The 18,773-nt window shown below is 45.5% G+C and overlaps 1 protein-coding gene across 3 annotated transcripts in view; it reads left to right on the forward strand.

Moving 5' to 3' along the window:
- LOC127627403 (receptor-type tyrosine-protein phosphatase N2-like) overlaps nt 1-18,773 on the forward strand; it is a 301,164-nt gene that overhangs the window by 264,496 nt on the left and 17,895 nt on the right. For all 3 annotated transcript variants that reach the window (XM_052103780.1, XM_052103859.1, XM_052103942.1), the window contains 3 exons: nt 1,901-2,116; nt 8,950-9,097; nt 9,403-9,476. In XM_052103780.1, the coding sequence (XP_051959740.1) occupies nt 1,901-2,116; nt 8,950-9,097; nt 9,403-9,476 (438 nt within the window). The remainder of the gene's footprint in view (nt 1-1,900; nt 2,117-8,949; nt 9,098-9,402; nt 9,477-18,773) is intronic.

The following is an 18,773-nucleotide window of genomic DNA, read 5'->3' on the forward strand; positions in this document are numbered from 1 at the left end:
TTCATCTCGGCTGGAGGGACAGGCTCTATCGTGCCCTTCCGTAGAAGTGAGGTGATTTCCGCACGCAAGGCAGCGGCATTCTCACCTCTCACTGTGGTGGAGCGGACGCCGTTGAACCTGGGTGGGCGCCTGGTGAACTGAATCGCATAGCCGAGTCAGATGGTCCTGATCAGCCAATGCGACGGGTTGGGGAGCGTGAGCGACGCCCCCAAGGCGGGGACTAGCGACAGGGCAGAGCCCGGGGTGCTGAGTCTAGGGACAGCGAAGCAATTACCTGGCTCCTTGTGACTACTCCTGGAACAGCCTGGGACGGGGGAGGAAGAATTTCGTCCTTGTGGCCAGCGGAGACCATCGGCTCGGGTGCGGGGGTGTGCCACGGCTGGGCACGTGGAAGCGGGAGGTCCGGTTCCAGGGCGCTGTACCTGCCAAAGAGAACCGGTGGCTGGCGGTCGTGATAAAGACGGCCGGGGAGACCGGAAATAGAGCCCGGGGGCTGAGGAAACTGCTCTTTTTTTTAAATGTGGGTACCGCAGCTCGTTGGTGTGCGGCGAAATAAAATTCAAAAGGAAATAAGGATTCTCCACCCGCCCCTCTGTCGGGGGAGGAGGTGGTCTGCTTACCAGCTCCCGTAGTGCAGTTTCCTGAGTCCCGGGGCTGCCTGTCTCATGGGAGCTTCAAAGCCTTCTTGGGGTTCTTGGTGGCCGGCCGTGAGGCTGGGGGCGTCGCCGTCCTGCGGTTAGCTCCACGTTGGGGCCGGCCCCGAGGGGCGGGCTGTGGTGGGGCTGGTGTTGGTGCTGGCACCGCATGGGGACGCGTTAGGCGACGAGCAGACAGGGTGCGGGGTCTGTGGCTCCGCCTGGGCAGGATGTGCTGTATAGCCGCCGTCTGCTTCCTCACCGTTGAGAACTGCTGGGCGAAGTCTCCAATGGTGTCGCCAAACAGCACAACCTGGGAGATGGGGGCGTCAAGGAAACATACCTTGTCAGCCTCTCGTGACTCGATCAGGTTGAGCCAGAGGTGGCACTTCTGGATCACCAAGGTGTACATCTCCTGCACGAGAGCCTGCGCCGTGACCGTCATTGCCGGAGGGCGAAGTCGGTCGCCGAGCGTCACTCCTTTTATACCCATATGTCCGGGGGAGTGGCATGCAAATTCCACACGCCTATTCTCATTGGCCTTTTCTCAAGATCACAGATGTCTGTGCTCTGTAGGAGCGACCCCTAGTGTCAACTCATCGACACAACGTCGAGTGAGTGAAAGACGGGGAACAATATATACACTACTGTCAAATTATAAGTGAATAGTATGTTTGTTTATGTTTCAATATTTTTGAGAGTGAGACTTTATCTATGAGCCTGCTGTTAAATATGACTGTTAGCATTAGTATTTATTTTTTTAACTGATGGGTGGGTGAGTTTTTGCAGATAATAGATTTCAGCTGTTGGGGTGAACATTATAGTACCATACTGTCACATACTAATAATTCTTAATCTTCCCACTGTCTGCTAATCTTCTTGAGCAGACAGTGATGTAACATGTTGTTGACTGTATCTTGAACCCATTTTAAAATGCAGAAGTAACCAGTTATCTCACAGGCATCTTGTGCAAAGTGGAGACAAATGAAATCCCATGTCTTATATTGCATCTCAAGTATATTTTGTAAAATAAAAAAAGGATCCTGATGCAATATCAGTGTGTTTTTATTGTAACAGGCATATACAAGTTCAGACATGTACATGAACACAAAGTTTTCTATTGTAAATGCCTCTTATAATGCTTTTAAGCATAACAATGCTCTGGGCTTGTCTCATCAATCATTTTAATGTTTAGAATTGCTAAATGAGTTGCACTAGATAATGTATTAACAGATAAGACTAATGTTTGTCCTCTCCCTCGATAGGATCTCTGTCGCCAACACATGGTGGTGCAGACATCAGAGCGTGGAGAGCGATCAGATCAGGTGTTCCACCGGTCGCACATGTCACGCATTAACAGTGTGTCATCACAGTTTAGTGATGGACCAATGCAGAGTCCTTCCACCCGCAGCAGCACATCCTCCTGGAGTGAAGAGCCAACACAAACCAACATGGACATCTCCACTGGACACATGATACTGGTAAACAGACCCTCTCCCATTACAGTTCAATATATGCATACAGTATATATATATATATATATATATATATATATAAACAGAAATGTGAGGTGTATTACAGTCATCTCAGCTAGATGTTAATAAATACAGTGCTGCATGCACACAAACACATTCCATTTATACATTCAAAATCTCTGTAGAGAGTCTTATTGCAGTCTTAGGGTGAATATACAGTGGGTATCCATTCAGAATGGACTTTCTACCACCGCGATCACCACGTGAATAAGCAGCTTATTAGCAGCTCTAACCCACTAAGGGGCACTATAACCATAGAATTTCAACAAGCCAGAGCTGAATGCCTCAGAGCTCTTTCTCCCATCGTAAACACCATACAGTTGGAGGTGGTAATGGCAAGTTAATAAAAAATAAAAAAAGAGGAAAAAGAAGAAGAACAACAAACACCACAATATTTGTTTTTTCGACTAAATGTTGTAATGGAGACGCGTGATAAAGACTTTACTGCATTTATAGTGTTCACGAGGACATCTGCGCATTGGAGAGTTATTTGTTTGCATTTATATATAAATGGCTTTTTGTGAATCTGATGGAGGCAGTTTACTTTCTACATGTATCCAAACAGACAATAAGACAAGTAAAGCTGGTCTCGAACCCGCAATTTGCAGGAAAAGACATTATCAGATGACACGAGCGAACAGCTGTCTACATATCTGTCCACATATGATTTTCAAATAATTTTTAACTACTCCACACCAACCGCTGTAACTTTAAAGAATATTATTTAAAATCAACAAATAAGCACACACAGACACACACACACACATATCATGCTTATGAGTGGGTCTAACACATTTAGTCTAACACTATCGACCAGCCGGGTCAATTATAACACGTGTTAACGCCATTAATTTAATGCATTGTTTTTGTTGATTCATTATTGCTAAAAAATAAATTATGGATGTTCACAATGTATTTTCATTTAGATTTTCATAAAGGTAATTATATAGCTAATATCTATGAAGCAACAGTTTTAATTTATTGAAAAAGGCTTATATTCAAGCATTATTTTCTGTATATCAATTCATAATACTAACAATTGAATCATAATATCTCTTTCTTCACACTACTAAATGATGGTGACAAAAGTGTCCATTTGTGCCTCCTGGCGGTAATTTTGCGAACGTGTATCACGTGTGAGGATTTTAAGTTTTCACGCGGCGGTACTCCCCATGGTAGTAAGAATCAATCTGGTTGCTTACCCACTGTATATACTTTATATATACACTCGGGATATCTAAACACTTTCTTTTCCACTGTCCTTTCTCTCTCTCTCTCTCTCTCTCTCTCTCTCTCTCTCTCTCTCTCTCTCTCTCTCTCTCTCTCTCTGTTTTCCTTCACCTCTTTCTCACATCAGTCACTTACTGCAGAATTTTGGGTTTGTTTTTGCTCTGAAAAGGACTGGAGGGCCCCGTGAGCTCTGGCTTTTCTGACACAATGGATCGTTTTAATTTTGTCCCAACTTTTGTTTTATTCATCTCAGCACAGCTTTGGCAGAAAAGACTGATAGGTGCCTGGTAGCATTGTGTTCATTACCGGCAGGGAATCTATCAAACATCCAACAGTGGGGCAAAAGACAGCCTCTGTGTTGATTCATTTAGGGCATTGTGTTTTCCTGTAATGGATGGTCTTTACTGAGATTGTTGAAGGTTTTTTCAACAGCTAATAAAACCATGTGCGTTGTTAGGCGGAGATGCATGTGCTGAAGTTTACACAATTACAAAGCCATTGTTCAACCATAAAAAGTCAAAAAATGCATTGAGTCAAATCCATCTCACTGCCTGCATTGTGTATGGATGTCTTGAACCAGCATCATGGAGCATGTCATTTTTGTAGATACACAGCAAGAAAGTAAAATCTTTTCAATATATATGTTTACAAATACTTTGATGTGTAAATGTGCATGCCACTCTGATCAGTGTAAGAATGCTCTGTGCTACAGAAAACCTTACAATTACACCCAACCTTTATCTCTTGTCTGCAGTATGAGCTAGTACTATGAGAGGTAACTGCTTGTACACTTTCTATCTCTCAATGGATCAAAGACGGGTTATGAAAAAAATATATATTCTGATAGCATAATCTCTCAGTATGTCAGGTTTCTGTAAGGCATATTTTTTCATCCATCCTCAAAGATAAGAGCAAAGAACGAGAAGATATTTTCCATTGTCCAGCCTCATCTGATGTGGAGCTGCCCATGCATTGTAATGGCCCCCTGTTTTCCCATCATATTTTCATTGACAGGCAGTGTGCTTTCTCTTGTTTTGGTGTTTGATTGTTTTTTCTCTTTGGTTTCATTTATTAATATTTTATATAGTCTGCTTATAAGTTCTGTTCAATCTCTTTGACAGGCTTTATCTACTGTAGGTTTCATTACATGAAAATGTAGATATTCAACCATATATTTACCTAAACCTAAAATTTATTTTTTAAGCTAAATATTTAGTTATTTGCTGCTGTTATCACTTAATTCTGATTTGGTTATATAAAATAGAATGTTTTCTAGTGTGTTTGTTTTTTTGTGTTCATATTAAGTTTAAATATATGTTTAATGTGGTCACCCTATTTGTTTAATGTCACCCTAATAAAAATTGTAATTATCATGTGTTATCAACTGCTAAAAATAAAATCTGTAAAAAATAAATAAATAAATAGAAAAGAAAAAAAGCTTTAATGCAAATGATCCTTTTTTTTATAAGAAACTTTAGTTTAGCTACTTCAAGTTATGAGTAGCTTGTGGCTTGGGTGACAACAGTTTTAAAGTGGCTTCTCCACATTGTTTACCTTTAAACACCCTGGTCTAAGAGTCTGAGTGTTACGAATTGTGTGAAGCAGGAGAAGGCAGACAGGTGTTTAGGATCCAAACGCAGTTTATTTGAGACTACACAAAGTAAACAAACTCAGGAACAAAAGAAAGGGTCCACGATGGGAAAAAGAAACTAAAATATGAGACGACATACAAGGGTGAACAGGGAGCGAACATCCACGAAGGGCGGGGTAACCTCGAACGAACAAACAACAGGAAAACATAAACAGCAGGGTTATCCTGAATGAACCAGGGTTATCCTCGAACGGACCAGCGAACTGCAGGGAACAAGAACGAAGAACACATGAGAGCTTTAGTAACGTAAGAACGAACATGCAACGTCAACGAACGACAAAGGGAAGGGGAGAAAGCAGGGTTTAAATAAACAGACAAGGTAATGACAAAATAACAGACAGGTGCGGACAATAACACAGTGATCAGGGCTGGAAGCGTGATCCGGGAATTGTGGGAAGTGCAGTTTCACACACGGACAGTGAGACTCAGGGCGGACAACAGGGAAAACGTGACATGGAACGGGATCGGTGACGGGTGAAATGGAAAACACGGAGCAGACAACAAGAAAACGTGACAAAAACGTGACTAGTGAGACAGAGAACACAGGGCAGACAACAGGGGATCGTAACACTGAGACTTAGCTGTTGCTGGATTTTGAAGAACCAATTCTCTCAGAACCTTGGACAGTTCCACAGATTACCATTGTTGCTCCACTGCTCTATGTATTTATTACACATACACTAGGGCCAAACGTTTGGAATAATATACAGATTTTTCTCTTTTGGAATGAAATTGGTACTTTTCACCAAAGTGGCATTCAACTGATCACAATATATATATATATATATATATATATATATATATATATATATATATATATTAATAATGTGAAAAATTACTATTACAACTTAAACTACTTCAAAGAGTTCTCATCAAGGTTAAGATCCATAACACTCATTTCCAATTATCTGGTGTCCAATGTATGTGTTTCCTTGCCCACTCTATCCTTTTCTTTTTGTTTTTCTGTTTCAAAAGTGGCTTTTTCTTTGCATTTTCTTTTCAAAAAGAGAGAGAGATACAGAGGTTTTATCTTTTATTTAGATCAGATATTCTCAGTGTGTGTGTGTGTGTGTGTGTGTGTGTGTGTGTGTGTGTGTGTGCACGCATGTGTGTGTGGGCAGGATTGGGTGGTTTATGAGGACATTTCTTTAGGTTACAAACTGGCAATTACAAGGGTATTTTGATATAAATGTGGTTTATGAGGACATTTCTAGTGTCCCCATAATTCAAATCGCTTAAAAAACATACTAAACAATGTTTTATTGAAAATGTAAAAATGCAGAAAGTTTTTTGTGAGGGTTAGATTTAGGGGTAGGGTTAGAGAATAGAATCATGTCTATGGAGAGTCCTCGTGTGTGTGTGTGTGTGTGTGTGTGTGTGTGTGTGTGTGTGTGTGTGTGTGTGTGTGTGTGTGTGTGTGTGTGTGTGTGTGTGTGTGTTCTTTAAACAAAAATTTAATGATATGCTGTTTTTAGGACTTATTTAAAAATGCCTACATGCTTAAAGAAGAGATGTGATTTTTTGTGAAATGAAAGAAAAGGGACTGCTGTCCTTCAGTCAGAGAAGTACCTGAGAGATTAAATGGTTGGCTGCTTGCCAAATCCATCTGTTTCTGATTAAATCAAGCATAATCTTGCTAATAGACGTGGTATTAGAAAAGGGAAATAGAGAGAGTTACTGTTACACATGGGCTCAGAAACACACACACACACACACACACACACTTATGACAGATGCTACACACCTACAAAAATACATATTCTGCTTCACACAGAAGATGACAGCAAATTTTCTTAAATCGGGTTTATGTGGTAAGCACTCATTGACCTGTGTTGATTAAACATTTGATGTGCTAAAAATATCTAGATTTTTTTCAAAGGTTTCCTTAATTTTTGATCTATCCCTTTTAACCTTATGTCCAGAATGCAGCTAGCAGAAGGTCAGATATATTCCAGAAGAAAAAATTGCCCTCAAAACAATCATATTTGTCCACTTACGGTTGGCAATCGTCCACTCACAGCACTCAGATATAACTGGAGAAGTAAACTGATTGCAGAATAAGCTGTGATATTTGACAAGAAGGATGGGAAAATTTCAGTGCAGCTGCCTGTCTTGGTTTATTATTGTTAAAAGGGCAGTGGTTTTGTGGTAAGGTGAGTATGTCAAGTCAAGTCAAATTAATTTGTATAGCTCTTTTCATAATACATAGTTTCAAAGCAGCGTTACAGAACATCATGCTTTAGTGTGAGCAAGCCAAAACCTAAGGTAGAAAAAAAACTCCAAGATGGTTTTTATGCTTAGTTTCAGGGAGTTTTTGAACTTCTGTGAATACAGGTATGCAATTGTTATGGAAAATGTGAGTGATACATTCAAATGATAGTAAAAGTTTTTGTTTCCTAAAGCTTGAAGGAAATCCTTCTGACCAACAGACTTTCTTTTTTCCTTTTGAGTTAATTTTATTTCAGTGGTATTTAATCAAAGTCTTTTCTCCTTCACTAAATAATGAATTCCATATGAACTATATTGACTTCTATTAAATGACTTGTCACAAGGTTCATCATCTCTAAAGACATGGTCTCACAGTACAGAACACAGACACTGAACCTACTGCCCACTGTTCTGAGGTGCGCACTTCGCTACTACAAAAAATCCTGAACATAGGGTTAGGAATATACGTTTACAAATATTTTTTAAATGTGGACTTTTGGAAAGCAGGACTTTAGTGTATGTTGAAGCCCTTTGAGATTATGGATTGCTTTCTCTGTAAGGGCCAAGACATTAGGTTGTGAGTGTGTCATTTGTTTGCACACAATGAACTCACGAACAAACATACACGTGCTCACAAACACATAAACACAAATAAAAGGTAAACCCTCTCTGGTGGGTTAACAATGGAAGCCCAGAAATAAGCAGCCAAAGAACAAGCCACCAACTGCCAAACAACACTTACACTCTTACACTCTGGCCAGATAAACAGTCCTCTGAGATCTCTGTTTCTCTCTGTCTCTCTCTCTCTCTACTCCCCTTTGTCTCAGTTGAATTCAATTTGGGCTTCTTGGGAAGGCAGCTTAAGCAGAGACAATCTTATCAGCATTTGTGCAAGCAGTGAAAAGGAGTGATTGGAGCAGGCTGAAGAGGCACTGGCGTGCCCAGGCCTTTCAGGAGTCTTAATTGCATGTGTGATTGTCAGGACAAGCCCCTTCTTCTAACCCCCTTTCTCTACCTTCTCACCCTCTCTCTCTCTCTCTCTCTCTCTCTCTCTCTCTCTCTCTCTCTCTCTCTCTCTCTCTCTCTCTCTCTCTCTCTCTCTCTGAGGCTCTCTCTATTTCTCTCTCTGTCTCTCACTCCTCTTTTGTGGTGCATGTTTAGGATTACTGTCTACGATTACTGTGCTGAGTGGGTTTGAGCTCTTGTCTGTCTGAAGGTGGATAGGTGAGTGATTGTATTGTTTGAAAGAAAGAGAGAACAGAAAGCGATAGGTTGGCATTGGAGGTAAAGCTGGATTATAGCAGATGAATGGAAACTTGTTATGGGGCTTTTTTACTCGCCGGATTTAAGGAGGGAAGGAGACTTAATACAAAAACGTTTACATGGGAAAGCAGATAGCACATGAAACACATAAGCACAAAGCAATGGTTCATACTCTTGTTGAAATTGCATAAACAAATCAAATATAACCCTTTTATATAAATGTAAATCCTTTATACATGCTTTAGCCTTTCCTGTATATATTGGGCTGTAATGCTTTTTTTATTTCTATAGTGATGGATTGTCATTGAGTTAATTGAGTTTTGCATATTATTATTGCTGCTTTTTTTTACCATATCATCATTAGGACCTAGAACACAACTTCTCAAGCTCCCACTCTGTGTCTCTCTTTACCATGTGTCTCATGCAGTCATACATGGAGGATCACCTGCAGAATAAAGATCGTTTAGATAAGGAGTGGGAAGCTCTCTGTAGTTACCAGGCTGAGCCAGCAGCATGTGCAGTGGGTCAGGAGGAACAGAACATCCAGCGCAACAGCCCACATGGTGTTCTTGTGTGTGAGTGTTTCACAAATTGTATCAGCCAGCACTATGTCTGGTATAAAACCTGTAGCACAGCCTGTCACAGGCCTATGCATTCTGCTTTGACCAATAATAATAATTTAAAAAAAAGATAATGTAAACTGGCCTTTTCCTTGAGTGTTTTTTTTATTTGTTTAATTTATATTATACTGTAAAATAATACAATTCTCAAATAAAGTGTTTACTACTAGTTAAGAGGTTGTAAATGTGTTACGATTAATATAAATAAATATTAATGCTCTAGTTACATCACAGTCAGTGTCTATCTCTGAATACTTTAGATGATCACTCCAGAGTCATTCTGAAGCTGGAGAATAGCCAGTCCAGATCTGATTACATCAACGCCAGTCCCATTGTGAGTATCCAAACTCTATTTTAACATGTTCTACATATTGTGCTTTAAGTAATAATGTCAAGTCCTACAGGTAGTTAAAACCAACATAGTCTCATGAGAACTCATAATACTTAATGCGAGATGGCAAAATCATAAGATATTGTATGACTTGACTTACGCATGAAAAGGTATGACTTTTGGATCAACCAATCTCCATAACAAATCTTATTTTAAGAAAGGATACATCTCTGAGCAAATTTGGCTACTCATTCCATATTTATGTTGGTGTGTTGAAGGATTTTATTCTAAACTGACAACAAAATGTCTAACACTAACTCCTCCTAGAGCTTTTAAGTTACATCCACCAAACTTGGCACAGACCTTCAGACTGTTCTGGAATAGTGAGCTATGTCTTTTCTAATTGATCAGACTTATGGATTTTGCACAGCAGATAAAGAAATATGACAATGAGGCTGTGAATGATAGACATACTTTCTCTTCAATGGGCTGTACTGCACACCCTGTCTACATCAGATGCTATAATCAATGATGCAATGATTATGGAAGCGTCCGTTGCGGCACGTCACGCCAACAGTAAACAAACAGGTGTCCCGTTCCATTTTGCACTTGCGCTACTACTGCCAACAACACAAAAGAACATTTCAGAAAGTTTGTATCGACGTGCCGGTGGAGACAGCCTCAAGCCGTTGCGTTGCAATGAGTCCAATAGTGTTTTATCTACCCCATATCCTTCGGTGACAATTAAAAAAAAAATGTTTACTTGAACTTTCAGACAATGCTATGTCAAGCTAACATCAAAGTTTGTCTTGACAAACTTTACCTGTCTAGTTATTTTTGCAATACAAATGACTGATGTATGTCATTAACCTGGAAACCACAGTGTTTTCTTTCTTCTGTGCCATACAAAATGTATTTCCCTATTCAAATTATCGTAGGGTTTAAAGTTTGGTTTAGGGGTTAGATTTATGTTTAGGTTTGGGCTTGGAGTTAAACGTTGGTCAAATCGTAATAACATTGTTGATATATTTATTGTTCTCTTATTTTTTAATGAGCCATCTTGTGCAATTATGGCATCTAATACTATAATTGATATTAAAATGAGCTTTTTCAGTGCACAGTATTTATGTCTGTTTGTGCCACTTGCTTGACTATGCCAGATCCACTTCCTTTTTTTTACCCCTCCGTTGAAATTAGAGGGTTGCTGTTTATTTTATTCATTGCTCATACAAAACAAATTGTTCCCCTTCTGTCGCTCTCTCCACGTTGTGTCAGAGAAGCGACACTAGGAGTCACTCTTGAGCGCCGATATTCACCTCTGAACTATGAAAAAAGGCCAATGAGAGTTGGCAACCAGTATTTGCATGTCCCGCCCCCAGACATACGGGTATTTAAGCGGCGCAAATACGGGAGTTCATTCAGAAAATTTCTTCGGAGCCGATGGTCGTGTCTGCAACTGCTGCGTATACACACCTAGTTCCTGCTATCCCTCTGCTGCATGCTGTTGGATTCTACGGCGCACAACAGCGGCTTTCTCCTGTTGCACGGCTGTGCACTTCCTGCCCCTGGGCGCTTCGACAGCGCAGATTAAAAAACTCTCACAAGTTTTTTTCATAAAAGAGTGATTTTATTTAAAAGAGTAATTTCCTCTAAAAGAGCAAAACACAGCGGCGTTGAACGTCCTTTTAAGGACGCGTCTTTATAAAGATCCGCCCCTGTGTTGTTTCTGGATGCGGTAGAGTGCTCTCCGCTTCCGACGGCCACAGGCGTTGTCTCGTGTGTCTGGGTAGCGATCACACCGAGGCTGCGTTTGTGGATGGTTCATGTTCTCACTGTGAGAACATGACCATGACAACGCTGCGGTCGCGGCATGCTTACAACCGTGAGCAAGCCACTCCAGCCGCCCCCCGTGTTGCTCCTTCTTCCCACGGGATTGAGGACGATGCGGCTGGCGATGGAGGCGATTTGGGGATGGCAGCGGGTGCAGCTCCGCTGGGTACGCCACCTCGGACCACCCGCACCCCAGCACGCTCGTTGATTCCCGTCCGTGCTCGAGGCGATGGCGACTCGCCTCACAGCCAGTCTGCCGACTCTCTTGCGATGGAAGCAGATGAGCTCGCCGCGGCATCGGAGGGCGTGGAATCTGATGCTGAGGACTCCCCTGGGCTGCCGCTTTCGGGCCTGCACGCCCAGGCTGAGGCCGACACACAGATGACCGACATGCTTTCCCAGGCAGCCAACAGCTTGGGCTTGGATTGGAACCCTCCATCCTCCCCACAACCATCACAGCCGCTCACAGCCTCGCCCCGGTTCCGTTTTTCCCGGAAGTGCATGACGAGCTGACGTCTTCGTGGAGAGCACCCCTCTCCACTCGTCACACCACCACAGGCTCGTCCGCCCTCGCCACCGTCGACGGCGGAGCGCGCCATGGGTACGAGGCGATTCCCCAGGTGGATAGGGCGGTTGCGATCCATCTATGCCCCGGAACCCCTACCACCTGGCGAGGTCGCCCCGTACTCCCTTCCCGGACCTGTAGAGCAACCTCCTCGCTGACAGCGAAGGCCTACAGCGCCACCGGACGTGTCGCTTCCGCCCTGCATGCCATGGCTCTCCTGCAGGTCCACCAAGCAAAGGCACTACGCGACATGCACGGGGGTGGCCCTGATCCCGACACGCTGCAGGAACTGTGCTCAGCGACCGACCTCGCCCTGAGAGCGACGAAGGTCACAGCGCAAGCGATGGCCATGCTAGTGGTCCAGGAACGTCAACTGTGGCTGAACATGGTCGAGATGCGTGAAGCCGACAAGACTCGCTTCCTCAACGCCCCTGTCTCCCAGTTCGGCCTCTTCGGTGATACCGTCGAGGACTTTGCCCAGCAGTTCTCCACGGTAAAGAAGCAGACGGAGGCCATCTCTCACATCATGCCTCGCCGCAAGCCTGCCGCCACGGCCCATGCCCCGTCTGCTTGCCGAGGGCGTCCTCCCGCGGCCAGAAGGCAAGCTCCTGCTCCGCCTCAACCTGGGCCCAGCTCTCAGCCCCAGCGTCGAGCAAACCGCGGGAAGCGCACGCCCCCTGTCTCACGGACCCCCTCGAGGACCCGGAAGGCTCCCAGGCGCTCCTGAGACAACGCACCCAGAGCCCAAGACGTTAGCTCCGGAGGTGGTAAGACCGCTCCGTCCCCCGGTGGGGGGCCAGAAGGAGCATCCTTTGTTTTTTCATTTGCCGCACCCCCTAACAAGGGCTGCAGTACCCAAATGCTCAATAAAAGAGCTATTTCCTTTGTCTCTGGGGCATATGGCCTGCAAATGCCGTTCTCACGGCACTCTGCTTTCAGGCCTCAACATTCCCGGCTCCATGGACGCGGTGTCCCCGCCTTCAGCCCCACGACTGTTCCCCGGCTGGCCGGATCAGACGAGTCCAGAGGACGCCAGCATCAGACCTCCTCCTCAGTCACGAACCCACCCCCAGCCGGATGCGCGGAGCAAGGTAAGTGCTTTGAGTTTATTCTCAGCACCAGAGCCTCGGGACGCCAAGTTGCCTCCCGACGGTGCGTTACCTGTTCCGCACCGCTGCGAAGCCCCGCCGGGTACATCCAAAAAACTCGTCCACTTGGTGCCCCTAGCACGGAGTTTAGAGGTGTGGCTTTCACTGCCCAACCCGTCATGCTGGCTGCACCGGACCATTCGACTCGGTTATGCAATTCAGTTTGCCAGGTCTCCGCCCCCCTTCGTGGGCGTACATTTTTCCGCAGTACATGGCCAACATGCCCATTCCCTGCGTGAAGAAATCGCCTCCCTTCTATTAAAGGACGTGATAGAGCCTGTCCCTCCAACCGAAATGAAGAAGGGTTTCTACAGCCCTTACTTCGTTGTATCCAAGAAAGTCGGCGGCTTACGACCGATCTTGGACCTGCGAGTTTTCAATCGGACCTTGTCCAGACTCCCGTTCTAAATGCTCACCCAGAAACAAATTCTATCTGGCGTCCGGCATCTAGATTGGTTCGCAGTGGTAGACCTGAAGGACACGTACTTCCACGTCTCAATTCGCCCTCGACATCGACCCTTCCTAAGGTTCGCGTTCGACGGCCAGGTGTATCAGTACAAAGTCCTCCCCTTCGGCCTGTCTCTGTCCCCTCGCGTCTTCACGAATGTCGCAGAGGCAGCTCTTGCCCCGCTCCGAGAAGCCGGCATACGCATACTCAATTACCTCGACGACTGGCTCATACTGGCCCACTCCCGAGAGTTACTATGCGCACACAGAGACCAGGTGCTCAGCCACCTCAGCCGTTTGGGGCTTCAGGTCAACTGGGAAAAGAGCAAGCTCTCCCCGGTCCAGAGCATCTCTTTCCTCGGTCTGGAGTTAGACTCAGTCCCAATGACAACACGTCTCTCCAACGAGCGTGCTCAGTCAGTGCTGAAATGCCTCGCTTCCTTCAACCCAGGCGCCGCAGTCCCGCTAAAACGTTTCCAGCAGCTCCTGGGGCATATGGCACCCTCCACGGTGGCTGCGCCGCTGGGGTTGATGCATATGAGACCACTTCAGCACTGGCTCCAGACTCGAGTCCCGAGACGAGCATGGCGCAGCGGCACGCACAACGTAAAAGTTACCTCTGCCTGCCGCCAAACCTTCAAACCCTGGACAGACCTCTGCTTTCTAAGGGCAGGAGTACCCTTGCAGCAGGTGTCCTGACGCGTTCTGGTCACAACCGACGCCTCCAAATTGGGTTGGGGCGCCGTGTGCAAAGGGCGCGCAGCCGCAGGATGGCACATCAACTGCCTAGAGCTGCTGGCTGTTTTTCTGGCCCTGCAGAAGTTTCTTCCGTTAATTCGGAACAAACACGTCATAGTCAGGACAGACAGCACCACGGTCGTAGCCTACATAAACCGCCAAGGCGGAGTACGCTCCCTCCACATGTCACAGCTCGCCCGTCGTCTCCTCCTTTGGAGTCAGCAGCGACTCAAGTCACTGCGCGCCACTCACATCCCCGGCAACCTCAATGTGATAGCGGACGCGCTTTCAAGACAAAGCTTGCCTGGCGGAGAGTGGAGGCTCCACCCCCAGTCGGTCCAGCTGATTTGGGACCGGTTCGGCAAGGCTCAGGTAGACCTGTTTGCCTCCCAAGAAACCTCCCACTGCCCGCTCTGGTATGCCCAGACAGAGGCTCCCCTAAAAAAAAGCGGGGCAGACGTGTTGGCACACAGCTGGCCGGCGGGGCTGCGCAAGTACGCATTTCCCCCAGTGAGCCTTCTTGCACAGGTGCTATGCAAGGTCAGGGAGGACGAGGAGCAAGTCATTCTGGTAGCCCCTTACTGGCCCACCCGGACTTGGTTTTCGGACCTCACGCTCCTCACGACAGCCCCTCCCTGGCGAATTCCCGTGAGGAAGGACCTTCTTTCTCAGGGACGGGGCACGCTCTGGCACCCGCACCCAGACCTCTGGAACCTCCACGTCTGGCCCTTGGACGGGATGCGGAAGATCTAGCCAGCCTACCACCGACCGTCATAGATACAATCAGTCAAACCAGAGCCCCCTCTACCAGGCATCTCTACGCTATAAAGTGGCGTCTGTTCGCGGACTGGTGTTCTTCCCGAGCCGAAGACCCGCAGAAGTGCGCAGTTAGGTCAGTGCTCGTGTTTCTTCAGGAGAGGCTGGAGAGGAGGCTGTCCCCCTCCACCCTCAAGGTGTATGTCGCCGCTATCGCGGCCCACCACGACATGGTAGACGGCAAGTCTCTTGGTAAGCACGACTTAATTGTCAGGTTCCTAAAAGGTGCCCGGAGGATAACTCCCTCCCGGCCTAACCTGTTCCCCTCCTGGGATCTCTCGGTCGTCCTTACGGGACTCCAGAAACCCCCCTTCGAGCCGCTTGACTCAGTTGGACTCAGGGCCCTCTCTCTCAAGACTGCCCTGCTGATCGCGCTCGCTTCCATCAAGAGGGTCGGGGACCTGCATGCGTTCTCTGTTAGCGACGCTTGCCTGGAGTTCGGTCCGGCAGATACTTTCGTGATCCTAAGACCGCGACCGGGCTATGTGCCCAAGGTTCCTACCACACCCTTCAGGGATCAGGTGGTGAACCTGCAAGCGCTGCCCCGGGAGGAGGCAGACCCAGCCCTTTCACTGCTGTTTCCAGTACGTGCTTTACGTATTTACCTGGACCGCACACAGAGCACCAGACGCTCTGAGCAGCTCTTCGTCTGCTTTGGGGGACAGCAGAAAGGGAACGCTGTCTCCAAGCAGAGACTCGCCCACTGGGTTGTCGATGCCATTTCCCTGGCTTATCACACCCAGGCCATGCCCCCCATCCCCCTTGCGGGTCCGAGCCCACTCCACCAGGAGTGTTGCGTCCTCATGGGCACTGGCTAGGGGCAATGCCCTAGCAGACATTTGTAGAGCAGCGGGCTGGGCAACACCTAACACTTTTGCGAGATTCTACAATCTCCGAGTTGAGTCAGTATCGTCCCTTGTTTTCTCAGGTACCGAGCCCGTAGAACTCGGTAGCACGCCCACGATCTGACCGGGTGAATCGCTTGCACCTAGCGCCCTTCCCCCTAACCAGGGGAATCAGTGCGCCTTCATTCCCAGGAGATCTCAGGTTTGGGACACTGGTTGAGTCCTCTCTAGCCCTCGTGGGTCGCAGTTCAGCGGAGGAACTCGTGTAAGGGCCCCGGCCTTAGTTGCTCTATGCGAGAAACATAGAGAGAAAAGAGGCCGGCCAGGCTTGGCCCGTTCCCAGGTTGGCGGCCAGCACCTTGTTCCCCCCCCAGGGTAACGATAAGGAATCCTGATGGCTTAAATGGGGCATTGGGGAAGGGTACGTGCAGCCTGATACAGTTGGTCATCCTGCACGTAAGAATACCTGCTCGCTCCTGTATCAGCAGTTCACGTACACGGCTCAGCGCATGGCACTTTTATAAGTGGACCCCTAGTGTCGCTTCTCTGACACAATGTGGAGAGAGCGACAGAAGGGGAACGTCTAGGTGGAGGGAACGAGACGTTGTGTCAGAGAAGCAACACTAGGGGTCTCTCTTGAGCGCCGATATTCACCTCTGAACTATGAAAAAAGGCCAATGAGAGTTGGCAACCAGTATTTGCATGTCCCGCCCCCGGACATACGGGTATTTAAGCGGCGCAAATACGGGAGTTCATTCAGGATTTTTCTGAGGAGCCGGAAATGGTCGGGCACAACAGTGGCTCGGCTCAGCGACGTGGCAGGGGAGACACAACGTCTCGTTCCCTCCATCGGGGAACGGAGGTTACATACATAACCTCGACGTTCTCCTCTTCTTTCTTTGCTCTGTGGATCAACAGTGACTGTTGACTGTTCTCAGACTGTTAAATATGCTCTTTCATGTATATGTAGAAGCACAGACACTGAATTAAATAATTACAAAGAGACACAAAAACCTTACTTGTAAAACTAGGTTAAAATAGTTCATCGTTCTTTTCTAAAACATAATGAAAAATAAAAATGTTTCACTATGGTTAAAAGAAAGTAACCACACTGTAGACAGATAGTCATCTACCAATAAAAGCTGTGTATGATATTAAAAACAAACCACACAAAGATTTCTAAAGTTTTTGGAATGTTGAGCCTTATGGTGACACTAGGGCATTTTTTTTTTTTATGTAAATTCAGACTGTGATGTCATCACCTCCAAAGATGCAATACAAGACATGCAATTTCTTAATCAGTACATAAACATAATGTTGATCAATATTCTACCTGTGTAGGAAGTATCACACTGAGAAAGTAAAAATGAGTAATTTTTCATGCTGTTATTTTTGGATTGTCAAAAGAAGAATGAACGTATTTTTTATTTTACAAACGTTACATTACATTTATAAACTGCTTTTCTGACACTCAAAGCACACTCAAAGCACTTTACACAGTGAACAGGGGAATCGCCTCAATCACCACCAGTGTGCAGCATCCAGCTCAATGAGGTGGATGCCATAGTGCACCAGTACGCTCACCACTCACCAGCTATTTGTGGAGAGGATAGAACAGAGTTATAGAGCCAATTAATGGATGGGGATTATTAGGAGGCCATGATGGAGTAGGGCCAATGGCAGGAAATTTGGCCAGGACACCAGGGTTACACCCCTACTCTTTACAAGAAGTGCCCTGGGATTTTTAATGACCACGGGGAGTCAGGACCTCGGTTTAAAGTTGCATCCAAAGGACGGTGCCTTTTTACAGAATAGTGTTCCCATCACTCTACTGGGGACAGACCACAGGGTGAGCACCCCCTGCTGGCCTCCCTAAAACGTCTTCCAGCAGCAACCTTAGTTTTTCCCAGGAGGTCTCCCATCCAGGCACTGACCAGGCACATCCCTGCTTATCCTCAGCGGGTTTTGAGCTACAGGATGACATGACTGCTGTAGAAACAAAAGAAATGAGTCAGTGCTCCCTCCCTGAGGGTTTTGCGCTGCAGTCTGTGTTGGGTGCACTGATCCGCTGGTGCGGAGACAAATGCATGAAGGGGCAGTAATTAAAGCACAGCAGGGATTTGACAATGTGCATTTCACAAACTGTGATAATTATGTCTGTCAATGTTTGTATCTTCTTTATCATTAGCTGCAAGAAAACAAAATGGCCTCAAAGTAAATCATTTGTGATATTTTTTTCTTAACCTCCTCACACCAACACCCTCTCCTCCAGTTTTGGTGACTGAGTAACTATATATTTTTTTTTCCATGTCTCTCTCTTTCCAACACACTCTCACGGCGAAATCGTAATGATTCGTACGACTTTTCTAAATTTGGCTAATTCGTATGATATTGTAAGACTTCGCTGGACATAATTTCTAGGGATGCACTGATACCACTTTTTCTCTTACGATCCGATTCCAATATCGGAAATCTCAGCAATGGCCGATAGAGATTCTGATCTGATACTAGTGTTGTTTTTTGCATAATCAGTTTATAATATCTTTACATTATTGTGTGGAACTCATTGGGAGTACTCTTTAATATGTAAAGAAACAAACCTCTAACTACACATTATTTTAATATAAATGTGTAGCTTATTAAAAAAAACTGTATTGCTAACTAGTATATCAGATAATGTAGCAGCAAAATTAACAGTAATTCCAGTATAAGTCATCAGTTGAAAAGAAGTCATTTTTTTTATTTATATTTTATTTCAACTTGTATCTGGACTTTAAAGGTTCAGATCTCTTTTTCGTTCAATTTAGTTGTAAGATATTAGCTCACTTTTCATTCACACAGTTATTTTTTGGAACCCATTCAACTTAAATATTTTTATAATTTGTAAACAAATGATAATAATAATAATAAT

The sequence above is a fragment of the Xyrauchen texanus genome, chromosome 1 (genome assembly GCF_025860055.1).
Source record: "Xyrauchen texanus isolate HMW12.3.18 chromosome 1, RBS_HiC_50CHRs, whole genome shotgun sequence".
In the NCBI taxonomy this organism is placed as follows: domain Eukaryota; kingdom Metazoa; phylum Chordata; class Actinopteri; order Cypriniformes; family Catostomidae; genus Xyrauchen; species Xyrauchen texanus.